We start from the raw sequence: 24,473 nt of genomic DNA, 5'->3' as shown, positions 1-24,473 counted from the left end.
CAGGATGCTAAAGTTGGCAGGATGATAAAGTTGGCAGGATGCTAAAGTTGGTGAAAAAACGTCATGGTTTGAAAGGTGTAATATAGAGACAGACTTTGTCTGCAGCCCAAATGGAACACTATTCCCTATTCCCTACATATGGGCCCTTCTCAGTAGTAGTGCACTATATAGGAAATAGGGTGCCATTTGGGATGTGGTGTCGTTGGCAGCAATTGGTCCAATTAACACCCGCTCTCCTGTCTATGAATACTGTCAGAGGAACTGCTCACCACTGTGTCTGGTGGAGCTGCTCCACTGCTCTTTGTGAAGCAGCAGAGTGCCAGCACACACACTGACACACACTCCACACACACACGCTAACACACACACACAAACGCTAACACACACACACACTGACACACAGCTGAGGCTCCCGTTGTCTAGCTGCTGCTGTGAGGCAGCTCAGCAAAGGAGGCACCACTTAGTTCTTCTACTACTGTAGAGGGATTGTAAAAGGGGATTGTCGAGGAGGCATTTGGAGGTTTGTGGATTGTCCGAGCAGCAGGCGCTTGCTTCTGTACAGGGATTGTAAAGGAGAAGAGGAGAGAGAGGAGGCTGTAACGTTAGAGGATTGTAGAGGAGAAGAGGAGAGAGAGGAGGCTGTAACGTTAGAGGATTGTAAAGGAGAAGAGGAGAGAGAGGAGGCTGTAACGTTAGAGGATTGTAGAGGAGGTCTTCGGTGGTGTTTTGTCTGGAGCCATGGAGCGTTTCCTGGTCTTTGTGAAGCAGATCAGGAGGTCCAGGAGACGGAAGGGGAAAAAGTACAGACCGGAGGAGGACTATCAGGAGGGATATGAAGATGTGTATTATTATGCTTCTGAACACCTGCACAGTAAGTCAACCTGGGAACGAGGGAGGATCGGAGAGAAGGAGGGAGAGAGGAAGAGAGAGAGAGAGAGAGAGAGAGAGAGAGAGATGGAGGCAGAGAAGGAGGAGAAAGTGAGCGAGAGGAGCAGGAGGGCTAATGCATCTGTACAGGGAATGGGACCAGGGAAGGAATGGAGAGGGAGAGAGAGAGAGAATGAGAGAGAGAGCTAAGGATTCTGAACAGGGAATGGGACCAGGGAAGGAATGGAGAGAGAGAGAGCGAGAGAGAATGAGAGAATGAGAGAGAGAGCTAAGGATTCTGTACAGGGAATGAACGAGGGAGAGCAGGAGAAAGGAGGAGGGTTGGCTAGCTGGTCGGAGGCTGATCTGTTGTTGTTTTATTGTGTTGTAGGATGATCAGCTCTGAACTGGCAGGGAGGGCTGCTACTGTGGGGCAAACAAGCAGCTTATCATCGCATTGTGAAAACCTAGAGTGGCGTGGATGGATGGGGGTAGCATTAGTGTGTGTAGAGATGTGTGTGTGTGTGTGTGTGTGTGTGTGTGTGTGTGTGTGTGTGTGTGTGTGTGTGTGTGTGTGTGTGTGTGTGTGTGTGTGTGTGTGTGTGTGTGTGTTGTTTCACCCCTTGTTCCTCTCTGATGGATATGTGGTTAACGTTTATCTGCATTGATTTTGCTGCATACTGTATGTTGACAGTACTGTACCAGTACTAAACAATGTAGCAGGATGATCTAATACTGGGGTGTTTACATGTGCTAAGTTAGGCTAAAGCTAAGCTAGGCTAAAGCTAAGCTAGGCTAAAACTAGGCTAAAGCTAAGCTAGGCTAAAGCTAGGCTTGCAGGTCACTCACAGCTAATACCAACTGTATCTAATTATCCAGTTATAAATATAACTACTGTGTTATAGTGATACTGGGATGGTTATGTAGACTAGGTTAGACTAGCAGGTCACTCACAGCTAACACCTGTTTATATGTGCTAGGTCAGGCTAGGCTAGCAGGTATCTAAGATTGGGATGTTTATATGTGCTAGGTCAAGCTAGGCTAGCAGGTATCTAAGATTGGGATGTTTATATGTGCTAGGTCAGGCTAGGCTAGCAGGTATCTATGATTGGGAGGTTTATATGTGCTAGGTCAAGCTAGGCTAGCAGGTATCTAAGATTGGGATGTTTATATGTGCTAGGTCAGGCTATGCTAGCAGGTCTCTATGATTGGGAGGTTTATATGTGCTAAGTCAAGCTAGGCTAGCAGGTATCTATGATTGGGAGGTTTATATGTGCTAGGTCAAGCTAGGCTAGCAGGTATCTATGATTGGGAGGTTTATATGTGCTAGGTCAAGCTAGGCTAGCAGGTATCTATGATTGGGAGGTTTATATGTGCTAGGTCAAGCTAGGCTAGCAGGTATCTATGATTGGGATGTTTATATGTGCTAGGTCAAGCTAGGCTAGCAGGTCTCTTACAGATGTATCTATATCCAAACGCCTCCTGTGACCGTGTGACCGGGTCAGTGCCAGTCTATATACAGTCCAGTCAACAGACAGCAGTGTATTGTATGACACAGCCAGGTGAAGAGGGTATTCCTCCCTTCCCCCTCCTCTCCCCCTGCGTGGTTCCTAGCATGGTTTCAGCTAGCGCGCTGACTGCTAGCCTCTCAGGTGGTATGTTTCTCTACAGCCTAGCTGGATCTACTACCTCTGTTCATCTAGAATGGAGCACCTGTGTTACTGCTGCTGCTGCTCTCTTTCTCTGTCTCTATCTTTCTCTGATCTCTCTCTCGCTCTCTCTCTGTCTATATCTTTCTCTGATCTCTCTCTCTTTGTCTCTCTCTATCTCTTTGTCTCTCTGTATCTCTGTCTCTATCTTTCTCTGATTTCTCTCTCTCGCTCTCTCTCTGTCTCTATCTTTCTCTGATCTCTCTCTCTCAGTCTCTCTCTGATCTCTCTCTTTGTCTCTCTCTATCTCTTTGTCTCTCTGTATCTCTGTCTCTCTCTCTTTCTGTGTCTATCTTTCTCTGATCTTTGTCTTTCCTTTGTTATCTGTTTACTAGTTGAAGAGAATCACAAAGGAGGCTTTAGTGTGTAAATTAGAGCATAGTTTGTCTGAACACATACATGCACACACACAAACACACAAGCAAATACACACACTTCCCCCCCAACACCCCTTTCTGCTGAGGTAGACTAGTCCCATTGAACCTGTTGCCCTGGAGGGTTCTGGGTAATGACAGGGAAGAGGAGTTCCAGATTCTATAATTGACATTCCAAAACATTCCACAGTCGTCCTGGAGCAGAGCAGAGCGGGAACAACATTCCCCTAATCCCTAGCCAGGCCAGCCTTGTGGGAACAACATTCCCCTAATCCCTAGCCAGGCCAGCCGTGTGGGAACAACATTCCCCTAATCCCTAGCCAGGCCAGCCTTGTGGGAACAACATTCCCCTAATCCCTAGTCAGACCAGCCGTGTGGGAACAACATTCCCCTAATCCCTAGTCAGACCAGCCGTGTGGGAACAACATTCCCCTAATCCCTAGTCAGACCAGCCTTGTGGGAACAACATTCCCCTAATCCCTAGTCAGACCAGCCGTGTGGGAACAACATTCCCCTAATCCCTAGTCAGACCAGCCTTGTGGGAACAACATTCCCCTAATCCCTAGTCAGACCAGCCGTGTGGGAACAACATTCCCCTAATCCCTAGTCAGACCAGCCGTGTGGGAACAACATTCCCCTAATCCCTAGTCAGACCAGCCTTGTGGGAACAACATTCCCCTAATCCCTAGTCAGACCAGCCGTGTGGGAACAACATTCCCCTAATCCCTAGTCAGACCAGCCTTGTGGGAACAACATTCCCCTAATCCCTAGTCAGACCAGCCGTGTGGGAACAACATTCCCCTAATCCCTAGTCAGACCAGCCTTGTGGGAACAACATTCCCCTAATCCCTAGTCAGGCCAGCCGTGTGGGAACAACATTCCCCTAATCCCTAGTCAGACCAGCCGTGTGGGAACAACATTCCCCTAATCCCTAGTCAGACCAGCCGTGTGGGAACAACATTCCCCTAATCCCTAGCCAGGCCAGCCGTGTGGGAACAACATTCCCCTAATCCCTAGTCAGACCAGCCGTGTGGGAACAACATTCCCCTAATCCCTAGTCAGACCAGCCGTGTGGGAACAACATTCCCCTAATCCCTAGTCAGACCAGCCTTGTGGGAACAACATTCCCCTAATCCCTAGTCAGACCAGCCGTGTGGGAACAACATTCCCCTAATCCCTAGTCAGACCAGCCTTGTGGGAACATCATTCCCCTAATCCCTAGTCAGACCAGCCGTGTGGGAACAACATTCCCCTAATCCCTAGTCAGACCAGCCTTGTGGGAACAACATTCCCCTAATCCATAGTCAGGCCAGCCGTGTGGGAACAACATTCCCCTAATCCCTAGTCAGACCAGCCGTGTGGGAACAACATTCCCCTAATCCCTAGTCAGACCAGCCGTGTGGGAACAACATTCCCCTAATCCCTAGCCAGGCCAGCCGTGTGGGAACAACATTCCCCTAATCCCTAGTCAGACCAGCCGTGTGGGAACAACATTCCCCTAATCCCTAGTCAGACCAGCCGTGTGGGAACAACATTCCCCTAATCCCTAGTCAGACCAGCCTTGTGGGAACATCATTCCCCTAATCCCTAGCCAGGCCAGCCTTGTGGGAACAACATTCCCCTAATCCCTAGTCAGACCAGCCTTGTGGGAACAACATTCCCCTAATCCCTAGTCAGACCAGCCGTGTGGGAACAACATTCCCCTAATCCCTAGTCAGACCAGCCGTGTGGGAACAACATTCCCCTAATCCCTAGCCAGGCCAGCCGTGTGGGACCAACATTCCCCTAATCCCTAGTCAGACCAGCCGTGTGCTTCATCATTAGTAGGAAACACAGGATTTATAAATTAACTTCCCTGTTTAGGCATCTTTGAGCGCTTCTGGACTGGTTCCGACCAATATTTTTGTGTACAGAGATCTCTGTGAACGGTGCACCATCAGTTGCTCTGCCTTCTGTGAAAGCTCTGGAACTCCTACTTCACATGTCGCTCTCTGCTCTCAACTGAGATGCAGTATGTGAAATCTGACACCTCATTTGCATAGGGAGTGACACGTCACATTTGTGGCCTATCTAGAACAATGCAGAGTTACTAGTTATTGTTTATGGCCATCTCATGCTAAGTAACTACTTTTGGGTTTGTCAATTTAGGCATAAATCTATTTTTTTAGTGTTCAGCCGTGTACTCTTAACCATAAACCTTTTGAGTCTGGATCTGAGTACCTCCACAACAATTTCTAGAATGGAAGAACATTCTAACCGTTCTGATTGGTCCCAGAAACCGAGGGGGTTGGACCAGAGCCAGAACACACGCGGGTAAAGCAGAGGTTTGAAAATTCGGCATTGGCTTTGCTACTCTGATTGGTTAGAGACGATTCAATCGATTATAACTTTGTTTTATTCAACACCTCTCATTTTGACGTCACCAACAAACGACTTCAACGATGCCAGACTCAGACTGAAGGATATAGAGCAGTGGAAGAATTAGGTTTGAGTCGTCAGGCAAACAATACACATCATAATATAATATACACATTGAAACTGCACATCCAAATACACATTAAATACACGGTGTTATACACAACAATCCTCCCGTAAGGAAGTCTGTTTTGTATGTGTTAGCCTTAAGGGAGAGCCTACTCCTCTCACCTCTATCCCCCCTAACCAGGAGACTGTTCCCAGAGCTGGACTCTGAGTATTAGGGGAGAGAAACTCAGGTGTCAGCCTGAAGCAGTCTCATAGCACCAGGACTATTCAGGCTCTAGATAACCTACTGCTCTCAGGTCTATTCAGCCTCTAGATAACCTACTGCTCCCATCCTCAGGTCTATTCAGCCTCTAGATAACCTACTGCTGCCATCCTCAGGTCTATTCAGGCTCTAGATAACCTACTGCTCCCATCCTCAGGTCTATTCAGCCTCTAGATAACCTACTGCTCCCAGGTCTATTCAGCCTCTAGATAACCTACTGCTCCCATCCTCAGGTCTATTCATCCTCTAGATAACCTACTGCTCCCATCCTCAGGTCTATTCAGCCTCTAGATAACCTACTGCTCCCATCCTCAGGTCTATTCAGCCTCTAGATAACCTACTTCTCCCATCCTCAGGTCTATTCAGCCTCTAGATAACCTACTTCTCCCATCCTCAGGTCTATTCAGCCTCTAGATAACCTACTGCTCCCATCCTCAGGTCTATTCAGCCTCTAGATAACCTACTGCTCCCAGGTCTATTCAGCCTCTAGATAACCTACTTCTCCCATCCTCAGGTCTATTCAGCCTCTAGATAACCTACTGCTCCCATCCTCAGGTCTATTCAGCCTCTAGATAACCTACTGCTCCCAGGTCTATTCAGCCTCTAGATAACCTACTGCTCCCATCCTCAGAAAGAGGAGCAGGGAGATGGGGTCATTAATCAGCCTTTGCTGGCTTGTGAATAACTCACGACAAAGCATTACTCAAATAGTCACTCAAGTATGCTTCTCCGTCAGCCATATTGATGTCACCTTCAGCCTTTTCTAAATGAGACAGTTTCTCTTCCTCGATCTGACTTGAATTTGGAATCGTAATTTTCAAATGAGTGACTCTCTTTCTCCTCTCTCTCTCTCTCTCTCTCTTGAATTACAAATTGGTCAGTCGAGCCTCTGCATTTATTTTCTCTCTGTCTTATTTTCCTTCTGAGAGGAAATTCAATTTTTTTTGTCCAGATCCACAGAATTAAAGCAGTTTCTCAAGGCATTTTCTTTCTCATCTGATATCTGCCTCTCAACGTTAATGAGATGCGTTCTTTGTCGTTATAATAGTCATAGTAACGATTTGGCTCAGGATGGTTGAATACTGTAAGTCTTTACTTCACTTGTTTATATCATATGGATCTGCATTCATTCATTCATCCTGATTCTGGCTTTTATCAACACTTGTAAAAGCAAAAGCAGTGCTTTGAAAATATGTTTTTTTTTTTATAGCCAACTAATTGGCACAGCTTGGGACACAGTGAGTCAGAGGAGAAGGTGGTAAAATAACTGGTTGTATTTATACATCTCTATCTGGCTGTAAAAGACGTCATCTCTGTTCAGATTGAACATTTGAGCCAGAGTGGTGTCAGAAGGGTGGGATCCAGGCATAAGAGGATGTAGGGTTCTCAATAAATCCGCTGGAATGTCTAAATGTAGCATGTAGCCGAGAAGGGGTGTGTGTGTGTGTGTGTGTGTGTGTGTGTGTGTGTGTGTGTGTGTGTGTGTGTGTGTGTGTGTGTGTGTGTGTGTGTGTGTGTGTGTGTGTGTGTGTGTGTGTGTGTGTGTGTGTGTGTGTGTGTGTGTGGTGTGTGTGCACGTGTGTGTGTGTGTGTGTGCACGTGTGTGTGTGTGTGTGTGTGCTGTGTGTGTGTGTGTGTGTGTGTGTGTGTGTGTGTGTGTGTGTGTGTGTGTGTGTGTGTGTGTGTGTGCACGTGTGCACATTCTTGTGTGTTTGGGTTCGTTCTGCTCTAGCCACTAATTAACTTGTGTAGAAGATACTCCTGAAAAATGTCAGGTTTGGTGTCTGGCTGCCCTCGCTCCCTCCCCCCCTCCCTCCCTCCCTCCCTCCCTCCCTCCCTCCCTCCCTCCCTCCCTCCCTCCCTCCCTCCCTCCCTCCCTGGCTCCCTTTCTCCTCTCCCTTTCTCCTCTCCCTCCTCTCAGGCTCCCTCTCTCCCTCCCTGGCTCCCTTTCTCCTCTCCCTTTCTCCTCTCCCTCCTCTCAGGCTCCCTCTCTCCCTCTCTGGCTCCCTCCCCCTCCCTTTCTCCTCTCCCTCCTCTCAGGCTCCCTCTCTCCCTCCCTGGCTCCCTCCCCCCTCCCTTTCTCCTCTCCCCTCCTCTCCCTCCTCTCAGGCTCCCTCCCAGCCAGCCTCCATTTGCCCTGCCCAGCCCCAGCGTGTAGCTGCTGAATAATTAATGATATAATTTGAGTCGTTCCCATTCTGGACTATCACATTCCCTCTTCTTCCATGGAGCCATGTCTTATATCCACTGATGGCTTTCCTTAGTCATTTCATGACTTTAATGTGTGTCTGTTTGTGTTTATGCATGTGTTTCCACCTCCCTATGGTTGAGGGAAATTATTAGTATAGGAGACCAGCAGACCTGTAGACCATGACAGAACATCTAATGATTAATATAGGAGACCAGCAGACCTGAAGACCACGACAGAACATCTAATGGTTAATATAGGAGACCAGCAGACCTGAAGACCACGACAGAACATCTAATGGTTAATATAGGAGACCAGCAGACCTGAAGACCATGACAGAACATCTAATGGTTAATATAGGAGACCAGCAGACCTGTAGACCATGACAGAACATCTAATGGTTAATATAGGAGACCAGCAGACCTGTAGACCATGACAGAACATCTAATGATTAATATAGGAGACCAGCAGACCTGAAGACCACGACAGAACATCTAATGGTTAATATAGGAGACCAGCAGACCTGAAGACCACGACAGAACATCTAATGGTTAATATAGGAGACCAGCAGACCTGAAGACCATGACAGAACATCTAATGGTTAATATAGGAGACCAGCAGACCTGTAGACCATGACAGAACATCTAATGGTTAATATAGGAGACCAGCAGACCTGAAGACCATGACAGAACATCTAATGGTTAATATAGGAGACCAGCAGACCTGTAGACCATGACAGAACATCTAATGATTAATATAGGAGACCAGCAGACCTGAAGACCACGACAGAACATCTAATGGTTAATATAGGAGACCAGCAGACCTGTAGACCATGACAGAACATCTAATGGTTAATAAAGGAGACCAGCAGACCTGAAGACCACGACAGAACATCTAATGGTTAATATAGGAGACCAGCAGACCTGTAGACCATGACAGAACATCTAATGGTTAATAAAGGAGACCAGCAGACCTGAAGACCACGACAGAACATCTAATGGTTAATATAGGAGACCAGCAGACCTGTAGACCATGACAGAACATCTAATGGTTAATATAGGAGACCAGCAGACCTGTAGACCATGACAGAACATCTAATGGTTAATAAAGGAGACCAGCAGACCTGAAGACCACGACAGAACATCTAATGGTTAATATAGGAGACCAGCAAACCTGAAGACCACGACAGAACATCTAATGGTTAATATAGGAGACCAGCAGACCTGAAGACCATGACAGAACATCTAATGGTTAATATAGGAGACCAGCAGACCTGTAGACCATGACAGAACATCTAATGATTAATATAGGAGACCAGCAGACCTGAAGACCACGACAGAACATCTAATGGTTAATATAGGAGACCAGCAGACCTGTAGACCATGACAGAACATCTAATGGTTAATAAAGGAGACCAGCAGACCTGAAGACCACGACAGAACATCTAATGGTTAATATAGGAGACCAGCAGACCTGTAGACCATGACAGAACATCTAATGGTTAATAAAGGAGACCAGCAGACCTGAAGACCACGACAGAACATCTAATGGTTAATATAGGAGACCAGCAGACCTGTAGACCATGACAGAACATCTAATGGTTAATATAGGAGACCAGCAGACCTGTAGACCATGACAGAACATCTAATGGTTAATAAAGGAGACCAGCAGACCTGAAGACCACGACAGAACATCTAATGGTTAATATAGGAGACCAGCAGACCTGAAGACCACGACAGAACATCTAATGGTTAATATAGGAGACCAGCAGACCTGAAGACCACGACAGAACATCTAATGGTTAATATTGGAGACCAGCAGACCACGACAGAACATCTAATGGTTAATATTGGAGACCAGCAGACCACGACAGAACATCTAATGGTTAATATAGGAGACCAGCAGACCTGAAGACCACGACAGAACATCTAATGGTTAATATAGGAGACCAGCAGACCTAAAGACCACGACAGAACATCTAATGGTTAATATAGGAGACCTGAAGACCATGACAGAACATCTAATGGTTAATATAGGAGACCAGCAGACCTGAAGACCACAACAGAACATCTAATGGTTAATATAGGAGACCAGCAGACCTGTAGACCATGACAGAACATCTAATGGTTAATATAGGAGACCAGCAGACCTGAAGACCACGACAGAACATCTAATGGTTAATATAGGAGACCAGCAGACCTGTAGACTACGACAGAACATCTAATGGTTAATATAGGAGACCAGCAGACCTGTAGACTACGACAGAACATCTAATGGTTAATATAGGAGACCTGAAGGAGAGAGATGGAAGATGGAGGGTAGGACCAATGTCTTCAACATCTCATAGAAGAGTAGTGGGTAACGTCCTCATGCCAGTGAGGCTCATGAAGCTGTTGTTGTTGTACACATTGTACATGTTGTTGTTGTACATTTACATTTACATTTAAGTCATTTAGCAGACGCTCTTATCCAGAGCGACTTACAAATTGGTGCATTCACCTTATGATATCCAGTGGAACAACCACTTTACAATAGTGCATCTAAATCTTTTAAGGGGGGGGTTAGAAGGATTACTTTATCCTATCCCAGGTATTCCTTGAAGAGGTGGGGTTTCAGGTGTCTCCGGAAGGTGGTGATTGACTCCGCTGTCCTGGCGTCGTGAGGGAGCTTGTTCCACCATTGGGGTGCCAGAGCAGCGAACAGTTTTGACTGGGCTGAGCGGGAACTGTGCTTCCTCAGAGGTAGGGAGGCGAGCAGGCCAGAGGTGGATGAACGGAGTGCCCTTGTTTGGGTGTAGGGCCTGATCAGAGCCTGAAGGTACGGAGGTGCCGTTCCCCTCACAGCTCCGTAGGCAAGCACATTGCTGTTGTTGTACACATTGTACACGTTGTTGTACACGTTGTTGTACACATTGTACACGTTGTTGTACACATTGCTGTTGTTGTACACATTGCTGTTGTTGTACACATTGCTGTTGTTGTACACATTGCTGTTGTTGTACACATTGCTGTTGTTGTACACATTGCTGTTGTACACATTGCTGTTGTTGTACACATTGTTGTTGTACACATTGCTGTTGTTGTACACATTGTTGTTGTACACATTGCTGTTGTTGTACACATTGTTGTTGTACACATTGCTGTTGTTGTACACATTGTTGTTGTACACATTGTCGTTGTTCTACACATTGTACACGTTGTTGTACACATTGCTGTTTTTGTACACATTGTAGTCCCTCTATAACCTAACTGTCCATCCTGTAGACATAGTCCCTCTATAACCTAACTGACTGTCCTGTAGACATAGTCCCTCTATAACCTAACTGACCATCCTGTAGACATAGTCCCTCTATAACCTAACTGACCGTCCTGTAGACATAGTCCCTCTATAACCTAACTGACCATCCTGTAGACATAGTCCCTCTATAACCTAACTGTCCATCCTGTAGACATAGTCCCTCTATAACCTAACTGACCATCCTGTAGACATAGTCCCTCTATAACCTAACTGACCATCCTGTAGACATAGTCCCTCTATAACCTAACTGTCCATCCTGTAGACATAGTCCCTCTATAACCTAACTGACCGTCCTGTAGACATAGTCCCTCTATAACCTAACTGACCATCCTGTAGACATAGTCCCTCTATAACCTAACTGTCTATCCTGTAGACATAGTCCCTCTATAACCTAACTGACTGTCCTGTAGACATAGTCCCTCTATAACCTAACTGACCATCCTGTAGACATAGTCCCTCTATAACCTAACTGACCATCCTGTAGACATAGTCCCTCTATAACCTAACTGACCGTCCTGTAGACATAGTCCCTCTATAACCTAACTGTCCATCCTGTAGACATAGTCCCTCTATAACCTAACTGACCGTCCTGTAGACATAGTCCCTCTATAACCTAACTGACTGTCATGTAGACATAGTCCCTCTATAACCTAACTGACCGTCCTGTAGACATAGTCCCTCTATAACCTAACTGACTGTCCTGTAGACATAGTCCCTCTATAACCTAACTGACTGTCCTGTAGACATAGTCCCTCTATAACCTAACTGACCGTCCTGTAGACATAGTCCCTCTATAACCTAACTGACCATCCTGTTGACATAGTCCCTCTATAACCTAACTGACTGTCCTGTAGACATAGTCCCTCTATAACCTAACTGACCATCCTGTAGACATAGTCCCTCTATAACCTAACTGACCATCCTGTAGACATAGTCCCTCTATAACCTAACTGACCATCCTGTAGACATAGTCCCTCTATAACCTAACTGACCGTCCTGTAGACATAGTCCCTCTATAACCTAACTGACCATCCTGTAGACATAGTCCCTCTATAACCTAACTGACTGTCCTGTAGACATAGTCCCTCTATAACCTAACTGACCATCCTGTAGACATAGTCCCTCTATAACCTAACTGACCGTCCTGTAGACATAGTCCCTCTATAACCTAACTGACCATCCTGTAGACATAGTCCCTCTATAACCTAACTGACCGTCCTGTAGACATAGTCCCTCTATAACCTAACTGACCGTCCTGTAGACATAGTCCCTCTATAACCTAACTGACCGTCCTGTAGACATAGTCCCTCTATAACCTAACTGACCGTCCTGTAGACATAGTCCCTCTGTAACCTAACTGACCGTCCTGTAGACATAGTCCCTCTATAACCTAACTGACCGTCCTGTAGACATAGTCCCTCTATAACCTAACTGACCGTCCTGTAGACATAGTCCCTCTATAACCTAACTGACTGTCCTGTAGACATAGTCCCTCTATAACCTAACTGACTGTCCTGTAGACATAGTCCCTCTATAACCTAACTGACTGTCCTGTAGACATAGTCCCTCTATAACCTAACTGACCATCCTGTAGACATAGTCCCTCTATAACCTAACTGACTGTCCTGTAGACATAGTCCCTCTATAACCTAACTGACCATCCTGTAGACATAGTCCCTCTATAACCTAACTGACCATCCTGTAGACATAGTCCCTCTATAACCTAACTGACTATCCTGTAGACATAGTCCCTCTATAACCTAACTGACCATCCTGTAGACATAGTCCCTCTATAACCTAACTGACTGTCCTGTAGACATAGTCCCTCTATAACCTAACTGACCATCCTGTAGACATAGTCCCTCTATAACCTAACTGACCATCCTGTAGACATAGTCCCTCTATAACCTAACTGACCATCCTGTAGACATAGTCCCTCTATAACCTAACTGACCATCCTGTAGACATAGTCCCTCTATAACCTAACTGACCGTCCTGTAGACATAGTCCCTCTATAACCTAACTGACCGTCCTGTAGACATAGTCCCTCTATAACCTAACTGACCGTCCTGTAGACATAGTCCCTCTATAACCTAACTGACCATCCTGTAGACATAGTCCCTCTATAACCTAACTGACCATCCTGTAGACATAGTCCCTCTATAACCTAACTGACCGTCCTGTAGACATAGTCCCTCTATAACCTAACTGACCATCCTGTAGACATAGTCCCTCTATAACCTAACTGACCGTCCTGTAGACATAGTCCCTCTATAACCTAACTGACCGTCCTGTAGACATAGTCTCTCTATAACCTAACTGACCATCCTGTAGACATAGTCCCTCTATAACCTAACTGACCATCCTGTAGACATAGTCCCTCTATAACCTAACTGACCATCCTGTAGACATAGTCCCTCTATAACCTAACTGACCGTCCTGTAGACATAGTCCCTCTATAACCTAACTGTCTATCCTGTAGACATAGTCCCTCTATAACCTAACTGACCATCCTGTAGACATAGTCCCTCTATAACCTAACTGACCGTCCTGTAGACATAGTCCCTCTATAACCTAACTGACCGTCCTGTAGACATAGTCCCTCTATAACCTAACTGACCATCCTGTAGACATAGTCCCTCTATAACCTAACTGACCATCCTGTAGACATAGTCCCTCTATAACCTAACTGACTGTCCTGTAGACATAGTCCCTCTATAACCTAACTGACTGTCCTGTAGACATAGTCCCTCTATAACCTAACTGACCATCCTGTAGACATAGTCCCTCTATAACCTAACTGACCGTCCTGTAGACATAGTCCCTCTATAACCTAACTGACCGTCCTGTAGACATAGTCCCTCTATAACCTAACTGACCGTCCTGTAGACATAGTCCCTCTATAACCTAACTGACCATCCTGTAGACATAGTCCCTCTATAACCTAACTGACCGTCCTGTAGACATAGTCCCTCTATAACCTAACTGACCGTCCTGTAGACATAGTCCCTCTATAACCTAACTGACCATCCTGTAGACATAGTCCCTCTATAACCTAACTGACCATCCTGTAGACATAGTCCCTCTATAACCTAACTGACCATCCTGTAGACATAGTCCCTCTATAACCTAACTGACCATCCTGTAGACATAGTCCCTCTATAACCTAACTGACCATCCTGTAGACATAGTCCCTCTATAACCTAACTGACTGTCCTGTAGACATAGTCCCTCTATAACCTAACTGACCGTCCTGTAGACATAGTCCCTCTATAACCTAACTGACTGTCCTGTAGACATAGTCCCTCTATAACCTAACTGACCATCCTGTAGACATAGTCCCTCTATAACCTAACTGACCATCCTGTAGACATAGTCCCTCTATAACCTAACTGTCCATCCTGTAGACATAGTCCCTCTATAACCTAACTGACTGTCCTGTAGACATAGTCCCTCTATAACCTAACTGACCATCCTGTAGACATAGTCCCTCTATAACCTAACTGACTGTCCTGTAGACATAGTCCCTCTATAACCTAACTGACTGTCCTGTAGACATAGTCCCTCTATAACCTAACTGACCATCCTGTAGACATAGTCCCTCTATAACCTAACTGACCATCCTGTAGACATAGTCCCTCTATAACCTAACTGTCCATCCTGTAGACATAGTCCCTCTATAACCTAACTGACCATCCTGTAGACATAGTCCCTCTATAACCTAACTGACCATCCTGTAGACATAGTCCCTCTATAACCTAACTGACTGTCCTGTAGACATAGTCCCTCTATAACCTAACTGACCATCCTGTAGACATAGTCCCTCTATAACCTAACTGACCATCCTGTAGACATAGTCCCTCTATAACCTAACTGACCATCCTGTAGACATAGTCCCTCTATAACCTAACTGACCGTCCTGTAGACATAGTCCCTCTATAACCTAACTGACCATCCTGTAGACATAGTCCCTCTATAACCTAACTGACTGTCCTGTAGACATAGTCCCTCTATAACCTAACTGAATGTCCTGTAGACATAGTCCCTCTATAACCTAACTGTCCATCCTGTAGACATAGTCCCTCTATAACCTAACTGACTGTCCTGTAGACATAGTCCCTCTATAACCTAACTGACCATCCTGTAGACATAGTCCCTCTATAACCTAACTGAATGTCCTGTAGACATAGTCCCTCTATAACCTAACTGTCCATCCTGTAGACATAGTCCCTCTATAACCTAACTGACCATCTCACTGGGTGGGATGTAGGGTTGGGTTATGTGTTTCACCATCAACTGGTCATGTTCATTCAGGATACACCGTAGCAAAACATTTTGCAACAGAAAAGCAAAACAATAATGTCTGATTGGACCAGTTCAGATAAGACCTCCCTGTTTCATGATGTTTTTTGACCTTTTCCATTTCCTGCCTACTAAAACACAACCCCTGGAACTGTCTGTCACATTAGAAGCAGTCTAACTGATATAGGGCACTTCTGTCTCCCTGGACGTTGACATTGAGTCATTCCCCCTTTGGGAGGTTGTTTTTTAAGTCTATTTTTAAGGCGCTTGGAAAGGGCCTGGGGAGGGCTGCCATCGTGTTAAATGCCATACCGACTTCCCACCGTGACTTGGGTCATTAAACCCCAGTTGTCACCAGTGGTGTGCTGAAGTCCTGCACAGATTCAGTTCCTCACGCATCAATCCACAGCTCAACACTACGACAGGATGTTAAACAGGATGCTGAAGATGTCCTTTAGATAACCATGCTAGATACTTCCTGGAGTCTAATGTGGTCATCACTTAACAGCCAACAGCACGGCAGAGAGTTACACAGTCTTATTAACAAGCTAATAACAGCAAGGCTGAGGACAGACTAAACATTACAGCCAGGTCCCAGGCCCCTCGTTAAAACAACAGCAAGGCTGAGGACAGACCAACATTACAGCCAGGTCCCAGGCCCCTCGTTAAAACAACAGCAAGGCTGAGGACAGACTAAACATTACAGCCAGGTCCCAGGCCCCTCGTTAAAACAACAGCAAGGCTGAGGACAGACTAAACATTACAGCCAGGTCCCAGGCCCCTCGTTAAAACAACAGCAAGGCTGAGGACAGACTAAACATTACAGCCAGGTCCCAGGCCCCTCGTTAAAACAACAGCAAGGCTGAGGACAGACTAAACATTACAGCCAGGTCCCAGGCCCCTCGTTAAAACAACAGCAAGGCTGAGGACAGACTAAACATTACAGCCAGGTCCCAGGCCCCTCGTTAAAACAACAGCAAGGCTGAGGACAGACCAACATTACAGCCAGGTCCCAGGCCCCTCGTTAAAACAACAGCAAGGCTGAGGACAGACTAAACATTACAGCCAGGTCCCAGGCCCCTCGTTAAAACAACAGCAAGGCTGAGGACAGACTAAACATTACAGCCAGGTCCCAGGCCCCTCGTTAAAACAACAGCAAGGCTGAGGACAGACTAAACATTACAGCCAGGTCCCAGGCCCCTCGTTAAAACAACAGCAAGGCTGAGGACAGACTAAACATTACAGCCAGGTCCCAGGCCCCTCGTTAAAACAACAGCAAGGCTGAGGACAGACCAACATTACAGCCAGGACCCAGGCCCCTCGTTAAAACAACAGCAAGGCTGAGGACAGACTAAACATTACAGCCAGGTCCCAGGCCCCTCGTTAAAACAACAGCAAGGCTGAGGACAGACTAAACATTACAGCCAGGTCCCAGGCCCCTCGTTAAAACAACAGCAAGGCTGAGGACAGACTAAACATTACAGCCAGGTCCCAGGCCCCTCGTTAAAACAACAGCAAGGCTGAGGACAGACTAAACATTACAGCCAGGTCCCAGGCCCCTCGTTAAAACAACAGCAAGGCTGAGGACAGACTAAACATTACAGCCAGGTCCCAGGCCCCTCGTTAAAACAACAGCAAGGCTGAGGACAGACCAACATTACAGCCAGGTCCCAGGCCCCTCATTAAAACAACAGCAAGGCTGAGGACAGACTAAACATTACAGCCAGGTCCCAGGCCCCTCGTTAAAACAACAGCAAGGCTGAGGACAGACTAAACATTACAGCCAGGTCCCAGGCCCCTCGTTAAAACAACAGCAAGGCTGAGGACAGACTAAACATTACAGCCAGGTCCCAGGCCCCTCGTTAAAACAACAGCAAGGCTGAGGACAGACTAAACATTACAGCCAGGTCCCAGGCCCCTCGTTAAAACAACAGCAAGGCTGAGGACAGACCAACATTACAGCCAGGTCCCAGGCCCCTCGTTAAAACAACAGCAAGGCTGAGGACAGACTAAACATTACAGCCAGGTCCCAGGCCCCTCGTTAAAACAACAGCAAGGCTGAGGACAGACTAAACATTACAGCCAGGTCCCAGGCCCCTCGTTAAAACAACAGCAAGGCTGAGGACAGACTAAACATTACAGCCAGGTCCCAGGCCCCTCGTTAAAACAACAGCAAGGCTGAGGACAGACTAAACATTACAGCCAGGTCCCAGGCCCCTCGTTAAAACAGCATCATTACTACGGTTAGTCCTGTTAGCTTAACACCCAACACAGAAAGATATGTAGAAATCAACCAGATACTGTAGTCATGCTGACTTACCCAGAGCCCATTCATTGTCTTGTCTTCTGTGTTGAAGTATGTATGTTTGTGGTGTTTGGGATAGAGAGCAAACAGGGGCCCTGTTCCTCTGATGTGGTCAACGATACTACTGTTAGTCCTGTTAGCTTAAGGCCAACAAGTATGGAGATATCAAACAGAATAGTAGCCATGCTGGTTTACCCAGAGACCATGCTGGTTTACCCAGAGGCCATGCTGGTTTACCCAGAGACCATGCTGGTTTACCCAGAGGCCATGCTGGTTTACCCAGAGACCATGCTGGTTTACCCAGAGACAATGCTGGTTTACCCAGAGACCATGCTGGTTTACCCAAAGACCATGCTGGTTTACCCAGAGACCATGCTGGTTCACCCAGAGACCATGCTGGTTTACCCAGAGACCATGCTGGTTTACCCAGAGACAATGCTGGTTTACCCAGAGACCATGCTGGTTTACCCAGAGGCCATGCTGGTTTACCCAGAGACCATGCTGGTTTACCCAGAGGCCATGCTGGTTTACCCAGAGACAATGCTGGTTCACCCAGAGACCATGCTGGTTTACCCAGAGACCATGCTGGTTTACCCAGAGACCATGCTAGTTTACCCAGAGACCATGCTGGTTTATCCATATGCCATGCTGGTTTACCCAGAGACCATGCTAGTTTACCCAGAGACCATGCTGGTTTACCCAGAGACCATGCTGGTTTACCCAGAGGCCATGCTGATAGGCCATGCAGACAGCTCTATGTCAACATTAATACAGACAGCTCAATGCAAACCTTAATACAGACAGCTCAATGTAGACCTTAATACAGACAGCTCAATGTAAACCTTAATACAGACATCTCAATGTAAACCTTAATACAGACATCTCAATATAAACCTTAATACAGACAGCTCAATGTAGACCTTAATACAGACAGCTCAATGTAAACCTTAATACAGACATCTCAATGTAAACCTTAATACAGACATCTCAATATAAACCTTAATACAGACAGCTCAATGTAAACCTTAATACAGACATCTCAATGTAAACCTTAATACAGACATCTCAATATAAACCTTAATACAGACAGCTCAATGTAGACCTTAATACAGACAGCTCAATGTAGACCTTAATACAGACATATCAATGTAAACCTTAATACAGACATCTAAGTGTAGACCCTAATAGAGGCATCTCAATGTAAACCTTAATACAGACAGCTCAATGTAGACCTTAATAGAGACAACTCAATGTAGACCTTAATACAGACATATCAATGTAGACTTTAATACAGACATATCAATGTAGACCTTAATACAGACATCTCAATGTAAACCTTAATACAGACATCTCAGTGTAGACCCTAATAGAGGCATCTCAATGTAAACCTTAATACAGACAGCTCAATGTAGACCTTAATAGAGACAACTCAATGTAGACCTTAATACAGACAGCTCAATGTAGACCTTAATACAGACAGCTCAATGTAGACCTTAATACAGACAGCTCAATGTAAACCTTAATACAGACAGCTCAATGTAGACCTTAACAATACAAACAGTTTCTCGTACTCTATACTGAAAGAGCTTTTTTCATTAATCCAGGGATTGGCTTAATCTGGTTCTCTAGCAGGGGTGTCAAACTCATTTTTACCCTCTGGCCGCATTCGGTCTTCTGCGAGGTCCGGAGGGCCACACTTAAAATGTATTATACTTCCTCACCATCAAATGTTGCAGAAAATAGTCCTTTATCCATTTCCAATGCTCCCTGACCATCTTCCTTTTGGTTCGATGACTGGACAAGCTGGACAGAGTGAAGAGACTATTAATGACTGTTATCAAGCTGGACAGAGTGAAGAGACTATAAATGACTGTTATCAAGCTGGACAGAGTGAAGAGACTATAAATGACTGTTATCAAGCTGGTCAGAGTGAAGAGACTATAAATGACTGTTATCAAGCTGGTCAGAGTGAAGAGACTATAAATGACTGTTATCAAGCTGGACAGAGTGAAGAGACTATAAATGACTGTTATCAAGCTGGTCAGAGTGAAGAGACTATAAATGACTGTTATCAAGCTGGACAGAGTGAAGAGACTATAAATGACTGTTATCAAGCTGGTCAGAGTGAAGAGACTATAGATGACTGTTATCAAGCTGGTCAGAGTGAAGAGACTATTAATGACTGTTATCTAGCTGGACAGAGTGAAGAGACTATAAATGACTGTTATCAAGCTGGACAGAGTGAAGAGACTATAGATGACTGTTACCAAGCTGGTCAGAGTGAAGAGACTATAAATGACTGTTATCTAGCTGGTCAGAGTGAAGAGACTATTAATGACTGTTATCAAGCTGGTCAGAGTGAAGAGACTATTAATGACTGTTATCAAGCTGGTCAGAGTGAAGAGACTATAAATGACTGTTATCTAGCTGGACACAGTGAAGAGACTATAAATGACTGTTATCAAGCTGGTCAGAGTGAAGAGACTATAAATGACTGTTATCAAGCTGGTCAGAGTGAAGAGACTATTAATGACTGTTATCTAGCTGGTCAGAGTGAAGAGACTATTAATGACTGTTATCAAGCTGGTCAGAGTGAAGAGACTATAAATGACTGTTATCAAGCTGGACACAGTGAAGAGACTATAAATGACTGTTATCAAGCTGGTCAGAGTGAAGAGACTATAAATGACTGTTATCAAGCTGGTCAGAGTGAAGAGACTATAAATGACTGTTATCAAGCTGGTCAGAGTGAAGAGACTATTAATGACTGTTATCAAGCTGGACAGAGTGAAGAGACTATAAATGACTGTTATCAAGCTGGACAGAGTGAAGAGACTATAAATGACTGTTATCTAGCTGGTCAGAGTGAAGAGACTATAAATGACTTATCAAGCTGGACAGAGTGAAGAGACTATAAATGACTGTTATCAAGCTGGTCAGAGTGAAGAGACTATAAATGACTGTTATCAAGCTGGTCAGAGTGAAGAGACTATAAATGACTGTTATCAAGCTGGTCAGAGTGAAGAGACTATAAATGACTGTTATCAAGCTGGTCAGAGTGAAGAGACTATAAATGACTGTTATCAAGCTGGACAGAGTGAAGAGACTATAAATGATTGTTATCAAGCTGGACAGAGTGAAGAGACTATTAATGTAGGTTCATTATCATTTCAACACATACTCAAACCACCCACAGGCCGGATTGAATGGGCCCACAGGCCGTATTGAATGGGCCCACAGGCCGGATTGAATGGGCCCACAGGCCGTATTGAATGGGCCCAGAGGCCGTATTGAATGGGCCCACAGGGCGTATTGAATGGGCCCACAGGCCGTATTGAATGGGCCCACATGCCATATTGAATGGGCCCTCATGCCATATTGAATGGGCCCACAGGGCGTATTGAATGGGCCCACAGGGCGTATTGAATGGGCCCACAGGCCGTATTGAATGGGCCCACATGCCATATTGAATGGGCCCACATGCCATATTGAATGGGCCCACAGGCCGTATTGAATGGGCCCACATGCCATATTGAATGGGCCCACATGCCATATTGAATGGGCCCACAGGCCGTATTGAATGGGCCCACAGGCCGTATTGAATGGGCCCACAGGCCGTATTGAATGGGCCCACAGGCCGTATGTTTGACACGTTGTGTCTACAGTGTCTTTAATAATGTCAACCCCCCTGTAGTACAGACATATTAGAGCTGATGCTGAGACTACAGGTCTGATCCAGGTATCTCTGCACAGTGCAGACAGCAGACACTGTGTAATTTACAACCTGACTCCATTTAAACTCTGTCAGCGAGTGATAGCAATGATTCTCAGAATCAACCTTAATGGGCTACGGCTGCCAAGGGGTAGCAGCTGTTGTCTCGGCCCATGGGTGTGTGTGTGTGTGTGTGTGTGTGTGTGTGTGTGTGTGTGTGTGTGTGTGTGTGTGTGTGTGTGTGTGTGTGTGTGTGTGTGTGTGTGTGTGTGTGTGTAGCGTGTGCTGCTGTGTACTGCTGTGCTCTTGAAGGCAGGGATTTACCGAGAGCAATTTGGGTTTGATCCGACCACCTACCTACCGCTCTACCACCAGCCGTTTCTCTCAGCTTTACCCCTGTGTAAACTGTTAGCTTTTGTTTCAGACCAGTTTTAGCTTCAGGTTTCTCCATCAGGTTTAGCATCAATGCTATCGCTAGCTAGCTTTAGCTAACCAGGTTCCTCTCCCTTTACCCCTGTGTAAACTGTTAGCTTTTGTTTCAGACCAGTTTTAGCTTCAGGTTTCTCCATCAGGTTTAGCATCAATGCTATCGCTAGCTAGCTTTAGCTAACCAGGTTCCTCTCCCTTTACCCCTGTGTAAACTGTTAGCTTTTGTTTCAGACCAGTTTTAGCTTCAGGTTTCTCCATCAGGTTTAGCATCAATGCTATCGCTAGCTAGCTTTAGCTAACCAGGTTCCTCTCCCTTTACCCCTGTGTAAACTGTTAGCTTTTGTTTCAGACCAGTTTTAGCTTCAGGTTTTTCCATCAGGTTTAGCATCAATGCTATCGCTAGCTAGCTTTAGCTAACCAGGTTCCTCTCCCTTTACCCCTGTGTAAACTGTTAGCTTTTGTTTCAGACCAGTTTTAGCTTCAGGTTTCTCCATCAGGTTTAGCATCAATGCTATCGCTAGCTAGCTTTAGCTAACCAGATTCCTCTCCCTTTACCACTGTGTAAACTGTTAGCTTTTGTTTCAGACCAGTTTTAGCTTCAGGTTTCTCCATCAGGTTTAGCATCAATGCTATCACTAGCTAGCTTTAGCTAACCAGGTTCTTCTCCCTAAACCCCTTTTATACACTGTGGAGGGATGTTGTCCTCCAGGCCCCCCTGTCACCAACACAGCTCCCCCAGGATCATCGGGGGATAAAAGGCTTGGCATGCTGTCTGATGTGATGGATAGAGAGAGAGGGGGAGGGAGAGGGAGACTCAGTGAGCATAGCCTTGCTATTGAGAAAGGCTGTCATAGGCAGAACTGGCTCTCAAGAGAAGACAGGCTATGTGCACACTGCCCACAAAATGAGGTGGAAACTGAGCTGCACTTTCTAACCTCCTGCCAAATGTATTGTCATATTAGAGACACATATTTCCCTCAGATTACACAGATCCACAAAGAATTCGAAAACAAATCCAATTTTGATAAATATTTCTACTGGGTGAAATACCACAGTGTTCCATCACAGCAGCAAGATTTGGGAACTTCTGTGAGTGTAATGTTTACTGTTAATTTTTATTGTTTATTTCACTGCATTTGCTTTGGCAATGTTAACATATGTTTCCCATGCCATAAACTGAATTGAAATTGAGAGAGAGAGAGAGAGAGAGAGAGAGAGAGAGAGAGAGAGAGAGAGAGAGAGAGAGAGAGAGAGAGAGAGAGAGAGAGAGAGAGGGACTACACATGAATATATATATTGTAACAACCCAACATCAGTCCTGGTTGCTGTCTCTCTGACTTCATTTTACTGTGTTGTATTGACCGGACTGTCAGTCTTTCTCTCTGGTTTTTCCCAGATTAGTGTCTGAGCGCAGCACGGCAAGAAACATGGTTTTGAATAATTTAATAATAAAGAGTTGAATTATTTAAGTTTGATAAAGCAGCAGTATTAAACAAGGTTGATGTCACGTTTGAATGACTCCCTTGGGATTTAGTGAAAGGTTTATCGCAAAGCATCAACAGTATTTAAGGCAAGTCCTATGTTACAGCATCAACAGTATTGAAGACAAGTCCTATGGTGCAGCATCAACAGTATTGAAGACAAGTCCTATGTTACAGCATCAACAGTATTTAAGACAAGTCCTATGGTGCAGCATCAACAGTATTTAAGACAAGTCCTATGTTACAGCATCAACAGTATTTAAGACAAGTCCTATGGTGCAGCATCAACAGTATTTAAGACAAGTCCTATGTTACAGCATCAACAGTATTTAAGACAAGTCCTATGGTGCAGCATCAACAGTATTGAAGACAAGTCCTATGGTGCAGTGCAGCATCAACAGTATTGAAGACAAGTCCTATGGTGCAGCATCAACAGTATTGAAGACAAGTCCTATGGTGCAGCATCAACAGTATTGAAGACAAGTCCTATGGTGCAGCATCAACAGTATTGAAGACAAGTCCTATGGTGCAGCATCAACAGTATTGAAGACAAGTCCTATGGTGCAGCATCAACAGTATTGAAGACAAGTCCTATGGTGCAGCATCAACAGTATTGAAGACAAGTCCTATGGTGCAGTGCAGCATCAACAGTATTTAAGACAAGTCCTATGGTGCAGCATCAACAGTTTTGAAGACAAGTCCTATGGTGCAGCATCAACAGTATTGAAGACAAGTCCTATGGTGCAGCATCAACAGTATTGAAGACAAGTCCTATGGTGCAGCATCAACAGTATTGAAGACAAGTCCTATGGTGCAGCATCAACAGTATTGAAGACAAGTCCTATGGTGCAGCATCAACAGTATTGAAGACAAGTCCTATGGTGCAGCATCAGAGGTAATGTCTTACTATCAGCTGATGATGATGGCTGTACCCCTCATAGCAGCTATATCATTCAGCTTCAGTCCCGTCCAATGAGATGATTGAAGATCATTCAACATTCTAAACCTTCTAAGAAGACATTATAAGGGCTCATACATGAACAGGCAATACAGCATCCTATAC

The 24,473-nt window shown here is 45.4% G+C and overlaps 1 protein-coding gene across 2 annotated transcripts in view; it reads left to right on the top strand.

Annotated features, from left to right (window-relative positions):
- The first annotated feature begins 362 nt into the window (after nucleotides 1-362).
- Nucleotides 363-24,473, top strand: part of grip1 (glutamate receptor interacting protein 1) — a 430,214-nt gene continuing 406,103 nt past the window's right edge. The window contains exon 1 of one of the 2 annotated variants that reach the window (XM_082964252.1): nucleotides 363-871. In XM_082964252.1, coding sequence (XP_082820378.1) covers nucleotides 739-871 — 133 coding nt within the window. In that variant the 5' untranslated portion in view covers nucleotides 363-738. The remainder of the gene's footprint in view (nucleotides 872-24,473) is intronic. The other variant, XM_082964253.1, reaches the window with a different exon arrangement.

The sequence above is a fragment of the Salmo salar genome, chromosome 17 (assembly GCF_965601325.2).
Source record: "Salmo salar chromosome 17, fSalSal1, whole genome shotgun sequence".
Classification (NCBI taxonomy): domain Eukaryota; kingdom Metazoa; phylum Chordata; class Actinopteri; order Salmoniformes; family Salmonidae; genus Salmo; species Salmo salar.
This window is presented reverse-complemented; position numbering and strand designations above follow the sequence as displayed.